The 18,493-nt window shown below is 33.9% G+C and overlaps 1 protein-coding gene across 1 annotated transcript; it reads right to left on the bottom strand.

Moving 5' to 3' along the window:
- Positions 1–3,358: 3,358 nt before the first annotated feature.
- On the bottom strand, positions 3,359–16,901 carry LOC137629162 (dehydrogenase/reductase SDR family member 6-like). Its single transcript, XM_068360425.1, has 8 exons — positions 16,714–16,901; positions 15,780–15,884; positions 13,913–14,009; positions 11,941–12,049; positions 8,249–8,403; positions 6,888–6,966; positions 4,399–4,491; positions 3,359–3,747 (listed from the first exon to the last, which is right to left on the bottom strand). The coding sequence occupies exons 1-8, from the start codon at positions 16,787–16,789 to the stop codon at positions 3,694–3,696; spliced, it is 768 nt and encodes a 255-aa protein (XP_068216526.1). The 5' UTR covers positions 16,790–16,901; the 3' UTR covers positions 3,359–3,693.
- Between the last annotated feature and the right edge of the window lie 1,592 nt (positions 16,902–18,493).

The raw sequence follows: 18,493 nt of genomic DNA on the forward strand, positions 1-18,493 counted from the left end.
TTATTATTATCATTATTAGGTAAGCTACAGTCCTAGTTGGAATAGCAGGATGCTATAAGCCCATCAAGGGCTCCAACAGGAAAAAGTAGTCCAATGAGGAAAGGAAACAAGGAAATAAATAAACTATATGAGAAGTAATGAACAATTAGAATAAGATATTCTAAAAACAGTAACAACATTAAAACATATATTTCATATATAAACTATAAAAGGACTTATGTCAGCCTGTTCAACATAAAAACATTTGCTTCAAGCTTGAACTACCCGATTAAGAAGATCATTCCATAACTTGGTCACAGCCGGAATGAAAATTCTAGAATACCGTGTCGTATTGTACCTCATGTTGGAGAAGGCCTGGCTTTTAGAATTAACTGCGCACCTAGTATTACGAACAGGATGGAACTGTCCGGGAAGATCTGAATGTAAAGGATGGTCAGAATTATGAAAAATCTTATGCAACATGCATAACGAACTAATTGAACGACGGTGGCAGAGATTAATATCTAGATCAGGAATAAGAAATTTAATAGACCGTAAGTTCTTCTCCAACAAATTAAGATGAGAATCAACAGTTGAAGACCAGACAGGAAAATAATAGTCGAAAAAAGGATAGAATTATTAGATTTTCTTGTAGTTATACTTAAAATATCTTAAACTAATACAAGCATAAACTATAGTCAATTCTTTTTTAGCGAAGCAGATTTGCACCGACTGGCAGGGGTGCCCTTTTAGCTTGGAAACGTTTCCTGCTCGCTGATTGGTTGGACAAGATAGTTCTAACCAATGAGGAAGCATGAAATTTTTTTCCGAGCTAAAAGGGATATATAGTCGATGCAAATGCGTCTCATTAAAAAAAAATGACTATAGGATTACCTTGATTGTTAAAAATTTGCATTAAAAAAAAAAAAAACTAAAAGTCTGGCAACAGTTATTCCCGGATTTTTACCTTTTTAAAAACGGATTTATTGACGTAAAGGAATGATATTACGGTCACCAATCCTTAAAAAGATAATAACCAAATAACGTAAAATTACGGTCGCCTGTATTTGACTGAAATACGGTTGAAAACAGTATATTTTTACGGAGAGTTTCCGATTACAATTACGGTTTTTTCTAACAGTGCTGGTGTAACTAGAATTACTTAAACTATTTTAAATATACATTTAAAGATAAGCTGCGTAATTTAGTTAATAAAAAAAATTTTGACTAAAATTGTCGTAGCAACATTTTCTTGAAAATACAAATGAAGACGACTTGGTTTATGTTGCCATTAGTAATTTTAAGTTCATATTGGAAGCTGGACTTATTACTCGTTTTTAAATGATATTTTAGATTTTAAATGTTTCATTGTTAAGCTATTTATTCATTTTATTAGTTTGTTTATCTGAATCATTAATCTTTTATTAAGCATACTCTAACCGGCATCAATGACCATTGCTGTTATGATGCCTGATAATTACTTCCGCCAACGAAGTTGGAAAGAGGTTATGTTTCCCCCCTGTTTGTGTGTGTGTTTGTTTGTAAAAAGCTTCCTGGCCACAGTTTTAATCATAGAGTAATGAAATTTGCATGGATTACGTGCTATGTAAAAAGTTGCCTATGATTAAGTTTTGGAAGGTCAAGGTCAAAGGTCAAGGTCACGGTCAAGCAAAATATCCAATTCACGTAATCAGCCATAAGTTTGGATATCGTCGTCACAGAGACTTCAAACTTGGTTCATATTTGAGTGTATGAAAATCCTCGCCAATTAATACTCGTTAAGGTCAAAGGTCAAGGTCGAGCAAAAGGTCGAGAAATAAGCTGCCGCGGCGGAGGTCTGGGGTCTACCGAGTGCCCATCTAGTTACCAATCATTTTTTTTATTCACTTACCTTGCTGAGAGGACTGATGGCAATTGTCAAGAACCAAAATGAGTACCAAAACGAACTTCATAATCAAATGTCTCTTAATCTATCATCGAACCTGATGATGGCATCTTGCAACACACCTGCTTGTTATTCGTCTTAAAAAAGATTGCTAATTTGTCTGTATATTCATATTTCGTAAGCCCATTCAACATTCTACTCGCTACAGATTTAGATATAATTCATAATTCAATTTCCTTATATTCCACTCCGTATCCTGAGCATTTTCTAATTTGTGTTTCGAGGAAAGTTTATGTGTGTGTCATTGGATGAAGCTTTCCGAACTGCACTGAAACTCTGAAAGACCGCGTTGTGAGACCACATCTCCAACGGACCAGAGGCAGAAGTTGTTCTCGCTCCGGTGGCGCCAATACTACTGAGTGGCTGAGTATGAAAGCAACGAATTCATAGTCGGATATCTAGGCTACTGCATTCATGCATTATAAATCAGTCTTCTTTTACCTTGTTCCTGACAAATGGACGTTATTTGACATTTATAGATCCATTCCATATAAATATTTTCTTGTACATTATTATGAGTCCTGAATTTTATCTGTTTGATTATACGTGACAAGGTATTGATAGGCCTCACTTGAAACACAAATGTTTTGTGAATTGTGATTTGCAGAACTCAAATATTGAATAACAAACTTTTTAAAAACTTAAAAAAATACATTGGGTTACAAGTGAAAATTATATACATAAGGCTTACGTAAGTCTTTTTATAGTGTACTTATGAAAAATCCATTTTAATGTTGTTAATCCTCTTGAAATATTTTATTTTATTTGTTCATTACTTCTCTTGCAGTTTATTTATTTCTTTATTTCCTTTTTCACTGGGCTAAACTGAAATAAAATATTTTAATAACAACAACAACATTAAATTGGATCTTTCATGATTCGATGAATATGTCTTATATTTTATTTTAATATTTTAGTATATTTTTTTCATTTTTCATTTTTTGGTTATATTCAAGCAATACGGTAACTTATTATTATTATTGTTATTATTATTATTATTATTATTATTATTATTATTATTATTATTATTATTATTGTTATCATTATTATTTTTATTATTATCATTATTATTATTATTATTATTATTATTATTATTATTATTATTATTATTATTACTTACTTACTTACTTACTAAGCTACAACACAAGTTGGGAAAGCAGGTTGTTATAAGCCCAAGGGCTCCAACAGGGAAAAATAGCCCAATGAGGGAAGGAAATAAGAATATAAATAAACTACAAGAGAAGTAATGAACAATTAAAATAAAATAGAATAATTTGAACACTGTTGTATTTGTGTAAATCATCAATGATAAGTACGATAATAGAAAAACAATTAGTATATTTTCATTTATTTAATCACTTATTTTATTTATACATATATTTTTAATGGTGTTTTTCACTAAAAATGTCTCTATCAGATATGTACATTTTATATCAGAACAAAATCAAAGTTTTTTTTTTATTAATGTCAATGTTTCATTTGAGCTAGATTATATAAACAATAAGTGAATTATTTATACGGTTTCAATACTAACACACAACAACAACAAAAACAACAACAACAAATGCAGATGCTTCTAGTTCACTGCAGGAAAAAGGCCTCAGACATATTTTGGCCACGTCTAGGGATTGTCCATTTTCATCCCCACTCTAGCAACTGCATAGATAGCTTACATTGGTGATGTTGGGAGACTTAAGTCTGATCGCTCACAGCAAACCAACCTAGTATGGGTGGCCCGGACTAGTACTTCTTCTATTTGATACTTTCGTTTAGAGAGTAAAACCTCCATCGATAGTAAAGACGTTCCCCGTGTGATACGATGACTGGGGGAGACGAGTAGAGATTATTAGTTGAAAAGGATTTAATTGACAAAGGCTGATATATATATATATATATATATATATATATATATATATATATATATATATATATATGTAAATTCTCTCTCTCTCTCTTTCTCTCTCTCTCTCTCTCTCTCTCTCTCTCTCTCTCTCTCTCTCTCTCTCTCTCTCTCTCTCTCTCTATATATATATATATATATATATATGTATTTATTTATATATATATATATATATATATATATATATATCTACATGTGTATATATATATATATATATATTTATATAGAGAGAGAGAGAGAGAGAGAGAGAGAGAGAGAGAGAGAGAGAGAGAGAGAGAGAGAGAGAGCAGGTTCTCTCTCTCTATTTATATATATGTATATATATATATACATATGAAAAATAGAAAAATAATGAATATCTTCGAATTACTTCAATTACTTATAAGAACGACAACCATACCTCAAGGTACAAATAATATCATGTTCTCTCTCTCTCTCTCTCTCTCTCTCTCTCTCTCTCTCTCTCTCTCTCTCTCTCTCTCTCTCTCTCTTTTTTTTTTTTTTTTTTTTTTTTTTTTTTTTTTTTTTTTTTTTTTTTTTTTTTAGCCGATCATTCAGGCATTTCAGTTCTTACCTCATCGGATGCCAGATACAAGCACAAGTTAGCCACCTCCTGGGTTGTAGCTAGCCTGCCAATCAATTTCGTCTCCAAATATTCAATGTGGTCCTAAAGATAAAGTAATGTCTGTTTTTAAGGGTCAAGTCTTATTATTCCAGTTTATGTCGTTGTTACTGTTTTTTTAGAATGATTTATTGTTAATTTGTTCTCTTCATTTATTTATTTCCTTATTTCCTTTCCTCACTGGGCTATTTTTCCCTATTGGAGCCCCTGGGCTTATAGCATCTTGCTTTTCCAATTAGGGTTGTAGCTTGGATAATAATAATAATAATAATAATAATAATAATAATAATATGAGGAACGTTTAATGATAAAAGCTTTATTATTCTTCCAAGCCAAATGAAAGAAAATTGATAATTACACACATAGGAACTCGAAAACAACTAAAATGAAAAAAAAGAAATTTGAGCCTGTCTGAACACACATCGATATTTTGGAACATAATTTTTATGCATTCGTCGAAAATATACTCATTAAATATATTTTATTTCCAGCGTCGAGCCAAGAAACGATTTTTATGCATTCATCGAAAATATACTCATTAAATCTATTTTATTTCCAGCGTCGAGCCAAGAAACAATTTTTATGCATTCATCGAAAATATACTCATTAAATCTATTTTATTTCCAGCGTCGAGCCAAGAAACAATTTTTATGCATTCATCGAAAATATACTCATTAAATCTATTTTATTTCCAGCGTCGACCCAAGAAACAATTTTTATGCATTCATCGAAAATATACTCATTAAATCTATTTTATTTCCAGCGTCGAGCCAAGAAACAATTTTTATGCATTCATCGAAAATATACTCATTAAATCTATTTTATTTCCAGCGTCGAGCCAAGAAACAATTTTTATGCATTCATCGAAAATATACTCATTAAATCTATTTTATTTCCAGCGTCGAGCCAAGAAACAATTTTTATGCATTCATCGAAAATATACTCATTAAATCTATTTTATTTCCAGCGTCGAGGCAAGAAACAATTTTTATGCATTCATCGAAAATATACTCATTAAATCTGTTTTATTTCCAGCGTCGAGCCAAGAAACAATTTTTATGCATTCATCGAAAATATACTCATTAAATCTATTTTATTTCCAGCGTCGAGCCAAGAAACAATTTTTATGCATTCATCGAAAATATACTCATTAAATCTATTTTATTTCCAGCGTCGAGCCAAGAAACAATTTTTATGCATTCATCGAAAATATACTCATTAAATCTATTTTATTTCCAGCGTCGAGCCAAGAAACAATTTTTATGCATTCATCGAAAATATACTCATTAAATCTATTTTATTTCCAGCGTCGAGCCAAGAAACAATTTTTATGCATTCATCGAAAATATACTCATTAAATCTATTTTATTTCCAGCGTCGAGCCAAGAAACAATTTTTATGCCTTCATCGAAAATATACTCATTAAATCTATTTTATTTCCAGTGTCGAGGCAAGAAACAATTTTTATGCCTTCATCGAAAATATACTCATTAAATATATTTTATTTCCAGTGTCGAGCCAAGAAACAATTTTGATGCCTTCATCGAAAATATACTCATTAAATATGTTTTATTTCCAGTGTCGAGCCAAGGAACAATTTTGATGCCTTCATCGAAAATATACTCATTAAATATATTTTATTTCCAGCGTCGAGCCAAGAAACAATTTTGATGCCTTCATCGAAAATATACTCATTAAATATATTTTATTTCCAGCGTCGAGCCAAGAAACAATTTTTAATGCATTCATCGAAAATATACTCATTAAATCTGTTTTATTTCCAGCGTCGAGCCAAGAAACAATTTTTAATGCATTCATCGAAAATATACTCATTAAATATATTTTATTTCCAGCGTCGAGCCAAGAAACAATTTTTAATGCATTCATCGAAAATATACTCATTAAATATATTTTATTTCCAGCGTCGAGCCAAGAAACAATTTTTATGCATTCATCGAAAATATACTCATTAAATCTATTTTATTTCCAGCGTCGAGGCAAGAAACAATTTTTATGCATTCATCGAAAATATACTCATTAAATCTGTTTTATTTCCAGCGTCGAGGCAAGAAACAATTTTTATGCATTCATCGAAAATATACTCATTAAATCTGTTTTATTTCCAGCGTCGAGCCAAGAAACAATTTTTATGCATTCATCGAAAATATACTCATTAAATCTATTTTATTTCCAGCGTCGAGCCAAGAAACAATTTTTATGCATTCATCGAAAATATACTCATTAAATCTATTTTATTTCCAGTGTCGAGCCAAGAAACATTTTCTGATAACACGATAAGCATTTACGGTAAATTTCGAATTCAGAAAAAAAAAAAAAAAAAAAAAAAACTTACTTTATCAGAAAATTTTGAATTCAGAAAAAAAAAATCAGAAAATTTTGAATTCAGGAAGAAAAAAAAAAAAAAAAAAAAAACCACTTACTTTATCAGAATCACTCTTATCTTCCGCTCGTTCAGAGAAACTCGGTGTAGCTACAGGTGATGGGCAAATAACATTGCATCTGCAGAAAGAAAATTGTTTTTTAATTCCAGGATTTTTAACATATAATTATTTTAGAATTTAATCACCAAGTGTTGAATCCTTCCCAGCAAAGATTACATTGGAATGATGTTATGTTTAGCGTTACCTATATTTGATTACAGAAACCTTTGATTTCAAATCAATAGTTATAGGAGTTTGAATACAGATTGTCTGGCTTACTACTATGTTTTCGGTACACAGTTGGCTTCATTAATTCCGGTACACTTCACGGGAAGCTTAGGAGACAAATGACAGCTGTAACTGTAGCAGTTAACGCTGTGTAGCAAAAGAGAAACTGTTGGCAACACTGCCTATAAGGCACAGTCGCTGAGCTTGTAAATGTGTAATCATTTTTTAAAATTTTATTTATTGATATTAAGGAGTTCTATTAGGCAAATAACAATCATTTTCTGTACAACATTTCGTAAAATTAATGAAAATGCTTTTGGTCACGTGTTTACAAGCTTAGCAACTTTGTTTTTGTACAGGCAACGTTGTCAAACGATTATTTTTGGTTACCTGCTACTATTACAACTGTCAGATGTTTCCTGAGAATTTACTGGAATTTATTTAATAAAGTCAACTAAAAACAACTACTAATGAAATCTAATTATGAATATTGTTATTATAGCTTTTTTTTTTTTTTTATAAATATTACTTTTAAACTTCCAAGGTATGATATTTCTAAGAAACCATGCTAACGCATTTTATGTCTTTGTATAAGATAGGTTTGTAGTCACACATACCAAATCTACAACCATATGTGGGATTCTAGAAGGACGACACTCCAAAATCAAACCATTGTTATCTACTCTTGGGTAGTGCCATAGCCTCTGTACCATGGTCTTCCATGGATCTACCAACTGTCTTGTGTTAGAGTTCTCATGCTTGAGTGTACACTCGGGCACACGAATCTACCTGTTTCCCTATGTTCCTTGTTGGAGCCCTGGGCCTTATAGCAACCTGTTTTTCCAATTAAGGTTTTAGTTTAGCTGGTAAAAAATAATAATCATCCTTTCCTCACTGGGATATTTTCCTTGTTGGACCCCTGGGGCTTATAGCAACCTGTTTTTTTTTTCAACTAGGGTTGTAGCTTAGCAAGTGAAAATAATAATCATCGTTTCCTCACTGGGCTATTTTCCTAGTTGGAGCCCCTAGACTTATATCAACTTCCTTCTCCAACTAGGGTTGTAGCTTACCAAGTAATACCACTACTAATAATAGACCATATTATATAAAGAAACTTAATTACTATTATTTACCGGATGCCTTGACGGACGAAGTCCCTAGCTACGCCCTTGGTCAGGCCTATCACAGCTGCCTTCGTGGCTCCATACACACATCTGGCCTCAATGCCCCTCAGAGTGCTGGCAGCAGACGACATGTTGATGATGCTGCCCTTGCCTTTAGCGATCATCTGTGAGGGTGAATGGAGTTCCAGATAGTTTGAGCTTTGTAGTAAACGAAAACAATAAGTCTTTAATCCTATATCATTGAAATTCGACTTCATTTTTTTAGATTAAACCGATGGATCTGAAAACCTCATCGAATGCTTCCTATTTTGAAGAGAGAGAGAGAGAGAGAGAGAGAGAGAGAGAGAGAGAGAGAGAGAGAGAGAGAGAGAGAGAGAGAGAGCGCTATCCTACTAACACCATCGAATGTTGTCATATGTAACAATGGACTGCCTTAATTAAGTAATTGACACAATCAAAATTGGTTTAAAAAAACATACAAAAAAAAAATTAAAAGAAAAAATCCAAAGCTTTCCATATAGTTGATGTCAAAAACAAATAATTTTTTTGCTATGTTAAAAAATGATGGACTTACATTACAAAGAAAGATTACATATTCCGATAAAATAATTAATGAGATAGATAAAAGTCATCTCATTTCACCCTTGTTGCTAAGATCATTTGGAATCCAACAACAATTTTATATAAGCCTCTCTCTCTCTCTCTCTCTCTCTCTCTCTCTCTCTCTCTCTCTCTCTCTCTCTCTCTCTCTCTCTCTCTCTCTCTCAAATGCCAATAGCTTTTTTGTAGAATGTTCCATGGTCCAAAGGACAACTTTGTCCTAATTTTCTTCGTAATCACCTTTGCTTAATATGTAATTACCATTGGTTCTTATGTAATTATCTTAGGTAATTTCCCACATAATACCTCTGGTAATTTCCTATATAATTACCTTTGTTAATTTCCTACATAATTAGACTTTGGTAATTTCCTACATAATTAGACTTTGGTAATTTCCTACGTAATTACCTTAGGATATTTTATATGTTATTATATTTAGTAAATCCACAAGCAATTACCTCTGGTCATGTCCTTTGTAATTACCTCTGATAAATTCCTCCGTAATTACCTCAGGTAATATCCTACGTAATCACATCTGGTCATTTCTTACCAAATTACCTCTGGTAATTTCCTACGTAATCACATCTGGTCATGTCTTAGCTAATTACCTCAGGTAATTTCCTACGTAATCACATCTGGTCATGTCTTCCCTAATTACCTCTGGTAATTTCCTACGTAATCACATCTGGTCATGTCTTCCCTAATTACCTCTGGTAATTTCCTACGTAATCACATCTGGTCATGTCTTCCCTAATTACCTCTGGTAATTTCCTACGTAATCACATCTGGTCATGTCTTAGCTAATTACCTCAGGTAATTTCCTACGTAATCACATCTGGTCATGTCTTCCCTAATTACCTCTGGTAATTTCCTACGTAATCACATCTGGTCATGTCTTCCCTAATTACCTCAGGTAATATCCTACGTAATCACATCTGGTCATTTCTTACCAAATTACCTCTGGTAATTTCCTACGTAATCACATCTGGTCATGTCTTCCCTAATTACCTCAGGTAATTTCCTACGTAATCACATCTGGTCATGTCTTCCCTAATTACCTCTGGTAATTTCCTACGTAATCACATCTGGTCATGTCTTCCCTAATTACCTCGGGTAATTTCCTACGTAATCACATCTGGTCATGTCTTCCCTAATTACCTCGGGTAATTTCCTACGTAATCACATCTGGTCATGTCTTAGCTAATTACCTCAGGTAATTTCCTACGTAATCACATCTGGTCATGTCTTCCCTAATTACCTCAGGTAATTTCCTACGTAATCACATCTGGTCATGTCTTCCCTAATTACCTCTGGTAATTTCCTACGTAATCACATCTGGTCATGTCTTCCCTAATTACCTCAGGTAATTTCTTACGTAATCACATCTGGTCATGTCTTCCCTAATTACCTCTGGTAATTTCCTACGTAATCACATCTGGTCATGTCTTCCCTAATTACCTCTGGTAATTTCCTACGTAATCACATCTGGTCATGTCTTCCCTAATTACCTCAGGTAATATCCTACGTAATCACATCTGGTCATTTCTTACCAAATTCCCTCTGGTAATTTCCTACGTAATCACATCTGGTCATTTCTTACCAAATTCCCTCTGGTAATTTCCTACGTAATCACATCTGGTCATGTCTTCCCTAATTACCTCTGGTAATTTCCTACGTAATCACATCTGGTCATGTCTTCCCTAATTACCTCAGGTAATATCCTACGTAATCACATCTGGTCATTTCTTACCAAATTCCCTCTGGTAATTTCCTACGTAATCACATCTGGTCATGTCTTCCCTAATTACCTCTGGTAATTTCCTACGTAATCACATCTGGTCATGTCTTCCCTAATTACCTCAGGTAATATCCTACGTAATCACATCTGGTCATGTCTTCCCTAATTACCTCAGGTAATATCCTACGTAATCACATCTGGTCATTTCTTACCAAATTCCCTCTGGTAATTTCCTACGTAATCACATCTGGTCATGTCTTCCCTAATTACCTCTGGTAATTTCCTACGTAATCACATCTGGTCATGTCTTCCCTAATTACCTCAGGTAATATCCTACGTAATCACATCTGGTCATTTCTTACCAAATTCCCTCTGGTAATTTCCTACGTAATCACATCTGGTCATGTCTTAGCTAATTACCTCTGGTAATTTCCTACGTAATCACATCTGGTCATGTCTTCCCTAATTACCTCTGGTAATTTCCTACGTAATCACATCTGGTCATGTCTTACCTAATTCCCTCTGGTCATTTCCTACGCAATCACATCTGGTCATTTCTTACCTAATTGCCTTTGGTAATTTCCTACGTAATCACATCTGGTCATGTCTCACCTAATTCCCTCTGGTAATTTCCTACGTAATCACATCTGGTCATGTCTTACCTAATTCCCTCTGGTAATTTCCTACGTAATCACATCTGGTCATGTCTTACCTAATTCCCTCTGGTAATTTCCTACGTAATCACATCTGGTCATGTTTACCAAATTACCTCTGGTAATTTCCTACGTAATCACATCTGGTCATGTCTTACCTAATTACCTCAGGTAATTTCCTACGTCATCACATCTGGTCATGTCTTACCTAATTACCTCTGGTCATTTCCTACGTAATCACATCTGGTCATGTCTCACCTAATTCCCTCTGGTAATTTCCTACGTAATCACATCTGGTCATGTCTTACCTAATTACCTCTGGTAATTTCCTACGTAATCACATCTGGCCATGTCTTACCTAATTCCCTCTGGTAATGTCCTACGTAATCACATCTGGCCATGTCTTACCTAATTCCCTCTGGTAATTTCCTACGTAATCACATCTGGCCATGTCTTACCTAATTCCCTCTGGTAATTTCCTACGTAATCACATCTGGCCATGTCTTACCTAATTCCCTCTGGTAATTTCCTACGTAATCACATCTGCTCATTTCTCACCTAATTCCCTCTGGTAATTTCCTACGTAATCACATCTGCTCATTTCTTACCTAATTCCCTCAGGTAATTTCCTACGTAATCACACCTGGTCATGTCTCACCTAATTCCCTCTGGTAATTTCCTACGTAATTACTTTGGCAGTACGCAATTACCTTTGGTAGAAATGCCTGGATGAAGTGGAACATGCTCTTTACATTCACATCAAAACTCAAGTCCCATCTCTCCTCCGTAGTCTCCAAGATGTTCCCTGCGTGGACGTACCTATGAGATTTAATCACATCAGAATATGAGATAAGAAAGACAATTGGAGACCTAGTGATTATCATAAAAAACTCGTAATGTCTGTTAAAAATATTGATTTTATCTGATAAGTTGTTTTACAAACTTTCACCTTTTCATATTTTGGTATTTCAATGATTATTATTATTATTATTATTATTATTATTATTATTATTATTATTATTATTATTATTATTATTATTATTATTATTAGCTACATCCCTAGTTAGAAAAGCAGGATCCTAGAAGCTTATTATTATTATTATTATTATTATTATTATTATTATTATTATTATTATTATTATTATTATTATTATTATAATTAAATGGTTATTAATATTAGCTACATCCCTAGTTGGAAAAGCAGGATCCTAGAAGCTTATTATTATTATTATTATTATTATTATTATTATTATTATTATTATTAGCTACATCCCTAGTTGGAAAAGCAAGATCCTAGAAGCTTATTATTATTATTATTATTATTATTATTATTATTATTATTATTATTATTATTATTATTATTAGCTACATCCCTAGTTGGAAAAGCAGGATGCTAGAAGCTTATTATTATTATTATTATTATTATTATTATTATTATTATTATTATTATTATTATTATTATTATTATTAGCTACATCCCTAGTTGGAAAAGCAGGATGCTAGAAGCTTATTATTATTATTATTATTATTATTATTATTATTATTATTATTATTATTATTATTATTATTATTATTATTATTATTATTATTATTATTAGCTACATCCCTAGTTGGAAAAGCAGGATGCTAGAAGCTTATTATTATTATTATTATTATTATTATTATTATTATTATTATTATTATTATTATTATTATTAAATTGTTATTATTATTAGCTACATCCCTAGTTGGAAAAGCAGGATGTTAGAAGCTTATTATTATTATTATTATTATTATTATTATTATTATTATTATTAGCTACATCCCTAGTTGGAAAAGCAGGATGCTAGAAGCTTATTATTATTATTATTATTATTATTATTATTATTATTATTATTATTATTATTATTATTATTATTATTATTATTAATCACTAGCTAAGTTACAACCCTAATTGGAAAAGCAAGATGCTTAAATCCAAATGCTCCAACAGGAAAAAATAGCCCAGTGATGGGAGGAAATAAGGAAGGAAGGAAACTATAATAGAAGTAGGTATAATGAACTATTAAGCTAAAATATTTTAAGAACACTAACAACATTGAAATAGATCTTTCATATATGAACTAGAAACTAAAGAAAAGAGGAAGAGAAATCAGATGTGCCCGAGTGTACCCTCAAACAAGAGAAATAATTCTTCTTCACCCCAGGGGTTAACTACGGCAATGTAATTGTTCAGTGGCTACTTTCCTCTTGGTAAGGGTAGAAGAGACTCTTTAGCTATGGTAAGCAGCTCTTCTAGGAGAAGGACACTCCAAAATCAAACCATTGTTCTCTAGTCTTGGGTAGTGCTATAGCCTCTGTACCATGGCCTTCCACTGTCTTGGGTTAGAGTTCTCTTGCTTGAGGGTACACTCAGGCACACTGTTGTATCTAGTTTCTCTTTCTCTTGTTTTGTTGAAGTTTTTATTGTTTATATAGGAAATATTTATTTAAATGTTGTTACTATTCTTAAAATATTTTATTTTTCCATGTTTCCTTTCCTCACTGAGCTATTTTCCCTGTTGGGGCCCCTGGGCTTATAGCATCCTGCTTTTCCAACTAGGGTTGTAGCTTAGCATTTAATAATAATAATAATAATAACGAATTGCCGGCCTCAGCAAATCCGAATATAAAAGTCACGCGACAGAATAAGTGTAAACATACCCTGCACAGTTGAATAGTACATCAATGGCATCCAACTCCTCGGCTAGTTTTCGAATGGAGGTCCCATCCCTGACGTCCATCACTCGTATGTCAGCTCCTGTCAGCAGAAGACGGTATTGTTGAATGAGGGATTATAATTATATTGTTTTATTTCTTTAATGTATATGACGTTTTCGGGTGTCAGTTTACCCCAGTCAGCATTTGTCATGTGAAATGCTGAATGCCTTGGAATATACACGGTAAACTGACTGTAAAGGTCCTTCTAGAGAGTAGGGATCCCCTTCTGTATATGGTCAGAAAACCAGCCCTTAATATAAAGTAAAGTAATTAAAGCAAAGTAAAGTAAAGTGAATTGGTTTAATGAGAAACTCCTGGTATTCGCCTTCAAACAGTTGTAGAATTCCAGTTAAATGGGGTATATTTCAATTTGAATGTTTTTGGAGTTCATGCATGAATTATAGGAAACACACGGAAATATCCAAACAAAGTATGAATAATCATATCTTGCAAGAGTGCAAGAGCCCGTGTCTGGCCGCAAGGGTCAGGCACTCTTCAACAACAACAAGAATTGTGAGTGATACATGTCCGTACCTATTAATTCTCTTTGCAAAGCATAAAGAATACTGTCTCGTCGTTTATACAGATTCCTGAGATATTTGGCTATTTTTCTTATCCCCGCCCATCAGGGTCATACACGGAGCAACAATTATACATTTTCTAAATGCAAAAATACAAAAGAAAAATCACAACATGAAAGAAATATATCTAAAATTTATTTTCTTGACTTCCAGTGATCCCTTTCTGAACAGACATTAGGTCTTAAGAAGTAAGCCTACAGTTTGCAAGTAGCCTACAATGAAAAATACTGCTCCCCCCCCCCTCACTTTAGTGGGTAGTGTCATCAGTACACTTTGCCCCCCCCCCCCCCAAGCAATAAACGCTTTTTAACCCTTTACAACCGGATTTGCTTCTTTTCTTCTATCTTGCATCCCAAGCTCTTTTAACTGAGTTTTCCGTTGGTGCACCCCTGTTCTAAATGGCCTCCCCGTCTCCAACGCCGGGTGTGTAGTCCGAAGTCCGTGAATCCAATCCAATCTCTGATGATATTCATGAAATATCACGGTGAAAGTTTCTCAGATCCTTTGATTTGTATACAAATTCCATTCCACACATACGCCCTTTCTCTCAAACACTTATTTCAGTTACATCAACAGTCACCCAGAATTGCTACTGTCTAGTGGCCGATATGGTAACGTCCCTGACTGATGAACGCCAGACTGGGGTTCAAGTCCCGCTCAAACTCGTTAATTTCTTTGGTTGCTGCAACCTCACCATCCTTGTGAGCTAAGGATGGGGGCGTTTGGGGAGCCTATAGGTCTATTTGCTGAGTCATTGGCAGCCATTGCCTGGCCCCCCTTGGTCCTAGCTAGGGTGGAGAGGGGGCTTTGGCGCTTATCATATGTATATGTGGTCAGTCTCTAGGGCATTTTCCTGCTCGATAGGGCAATGTCACTGTCCCTTTCCTCTGCCATCCATGAGTGTCCTTTAAACCTTTAAATAAACTGACCATCTTTATATTGTACCTTGTCATTTGTTTTCTAAATGAAAATATATTCTTGTTTTCACTCTCAACTGCATAATTTTACTCACTATCTTTTTTCGTATCATTTGGTTCATCTGATTATGTTTTTTTTAATTTAATTTATCCTTTCGTAAACCGAAGTAAATTCTACCCTCAGTTGTCATTTATTCTTCCAATGTGCTCCTTATATAAATTTATATTTCCCCACTAATATATACATTCAAGCAGTACTTGGCATATTGTTGTGTTTTATAGGCCATAGTTGTAACAATTGCATGTACTTACCCGGGAAAGCTTCCAGTTCTTCCAGTTTTTCGCCGTTAATGTCAATAGCTACTACGGATTCAGCTCCCTCTCGTAGAAAGGTTTCCACTGTAGTGCGACCTATTCCTGGATGGAAAAGAAAAATCATATATAGAATACGCTATCTCTCTCTCTCTCTCTCTCTCTCTCTCTCTCTCTCTCTCTCTCTCTCTCAGTTTTGACTTAAATTGATTATCGCAATATAAAAACGCGAATTTTCGAATATCATTTGAAGGCTATATAGAATATGCTCTCTCTCTCTCTCTCTCTCTCTCTCTCTCTCTCTCTCTCGGTTTTGACTTAAATTGATTATCGCAATATAAAAACGCGAATTTTCGAATGTCATTTGAAGGCTATATGGTCGATTCAGCTATCACTACACAGCCACCCCGATAAAAGAAAACGAAAAAGACTACAATGCAACACATTAAGTACAGGGTTGCATTGTATGCAAATGAGAGAGAGAGAGAGAGAGAGAGAGAGAGAGAGAGAGAAGAAAAAGAAGAAGAAAAACCCATCAATAATACTGTTCATATGTAGGAGAGAGAGAGAGAGAGAGAGAGAGAGAGAGAAGGAGAAGAAGAAAAACCCATCAATAATACTGTTCATATGTAGAAGAGAGAGAGAGAGAGAGAGAGAGAGAGAGAAGAAGAAGAAGAAGAAGAAGAAGAAAAACCCACCAATAATACTGTTCATAACATGTAGTAAAGAGAGAGAGAGAGAGAGAGAGAGAGAAGAAGAAAAACCCACCAATAATACTGTTCATAACATGTAGTAAAGAGAGAGAGAGAGAGAGAGAGAGAGAGAGAGAGAGAGAGAATATTTTGAAAGTTTAAAAACAATAATGTCTATTAAACAAAAAGACATTGTAAGAGGAATGCTATACGAGTCGTAGCACTATGCTCCATTCACCTACCCTGTGCCGCCGCTGTAACTAAACATCTTTTTCCTTTCAAGCGTCCAAGGCCATTTGTTCCTGCTGGGGATGCCATTCCCGTAGGCGTTACAGATCCTTCGGTAAACGCTGTGCACAAGAAACTAGGAGTTGCTATGACCGCAGTTGGGGAACACTGGTCTAAATAGGGAGAGAGAGAGTGAGAGAGAGAGAGAGAGAGAGAGAGAGAGAGATAATCAGGTAAGAAGTACTAGTGTCGCGATAAGATGGTGAGAGAGAGAGAGAGAGAGAGAGAGAGAGAGAGATAATCAGGTAAGAAGTACTAGTGTCGCGATAAGATGGTGACAGTTGCACCGTCACTCTCTCTCTCTCTCTCTCTCTCTCTCTCTCTCTCTCTCTCAAGCTTAGAGCAATAAGGGTTATTTCTCAGAATTCATTAAAGATAACGAATCTCAACCTATGTAATCTCTTCCTGAAACCATCTTCATCGAATCCGAATGCTTTTGACCTCTGATAAGGATATCACGTTTTTTTTTTTTTTTTTTTTTTTTTTTTTTTTTTTTTTTTTTTTACTTCTTAGTTTTCATATCTGTATTCAACAGGACAACTATTTCTGTGGTGTTGAATGGTCCCCTTCCCCCCATCGCCTTGCTGTATGGTCCAAACTCTTTGTAGTCTGACAAAAAAAAAAAGATAAATTTTATACGTTTTGCCAATAATTGAGGTCTTGGAATTGACTGAAAGTTAATAGTCGTATTTTGTGTATAGGCCTAAAAATGCTCTTCTATTACATTTAGTCATTCCTCGAAACCTGTTGTAGATGACTATATATCCCATTTCATGTGCAGATGTATAGAAATTCAACTTTAATTGCTGTTTTGTGTTTTATAAGGCTTGGTGTATTTATTTGTGAAAATTAAGCTACTGTATTGTAAGCATGGAATTATATTGAAAATCTTGGTGTGTGGATTTTGAGAAAGTTTGGTGTTTTTTTTTTTATTTTCCTCGTAATTATGTAACTTTCAGTGTATATGACTCAAGTTAGTATGACTTCATTTCAATATAGCCTAAACCAAATCAGACCATGACTGTACAAGGTCCATGAACATAGGAAAGATAAAAAATGTCAAGGCTTTCAAGAAGAAACCGAAGATTTTCTTGTTTTCTAAGTGCTTCGTTAATGTGGATTTGACAATAAACACACAATACGCAGCTTGATACGTGAAATACCAAAGTGTGTATACAATAACCTAAGCTTTTTGGGCCATGTAGGGCGTAGAGTCTCCCTTTGTGACAGGCCAGGAAAGTAGCCCTTTAAGTTATCGAGTAAAGTCGTAATATGTTAAAAAAAAATCTACTGTATCTACTGCTTTTAAGAAAATGCCATTTCATAATCAGGACCATTTGTGTATTACGACGTTAAATTGTTATGCAGAATATTTCTTGCAAAATCATATGCATTTAACTTAACGTTTTATGACGCTATCAGCGTGCAACAACGTCTTATGCAACCTGGATATACCTAATGGGATGAACATCGTACCCTAAGGTCCCTTGTTCTTGTTCTTGTTCTTGTTCTTGTTGGGCGGAGGGATTTGCCTTTCCATCGGCACCTCCTTGGTTTTCTTCTTTATTCTAATTCTTTTATTTTCTTCTCCCTTTTTTCCACATTTGATAGATATGTTCTTTTCTTTTCTCTATTCCTTCTTTCTTGAACAGCACGTTTCCTATTATCTTCTTTTCTTCTTCATACGACTGTTAACTTCCGCTGATTTCCCTATTTACAAATGAAATAATGTTA

This window comes from Palaemon carinicauda, chromosome 37 (genome assembly GCF_036898095.1).
Source record: "Palaemon carinicauda isolate YSFRI2023 chromosome 37, ASM3689809v2, whole genome shotgun sequence".
NCBI lineage: Eukaryota > Metazoa > Arthropoda > Malacostraca > Decapoda > Palaemonidae > Palaemon > Palaemon carinicauda.

Coding starts and splice junctions, on each gene's coding strand:
- LOC137629162 (XM_068360425.1), bottom strand. CDS start 16,789: ATGGCATCCCCAGCAGGAACAAATGGCCTTGGACGCTTGAAAGGAAAA. Junction 14,010..15,779: donor AGAACTGGAAGCTTTCCCGG/GTAAGTACATGC, acceptor TTCTGCTGACAG/GAGCTGACATACGAGTGATG. Junction 8,404..11,940: donor TCCAGGCATTTCTACCAAAG/GTAATTGCGTAC, acceptor TCACCCTCACAG/ATGATCGCTAAAGGCAAGGG.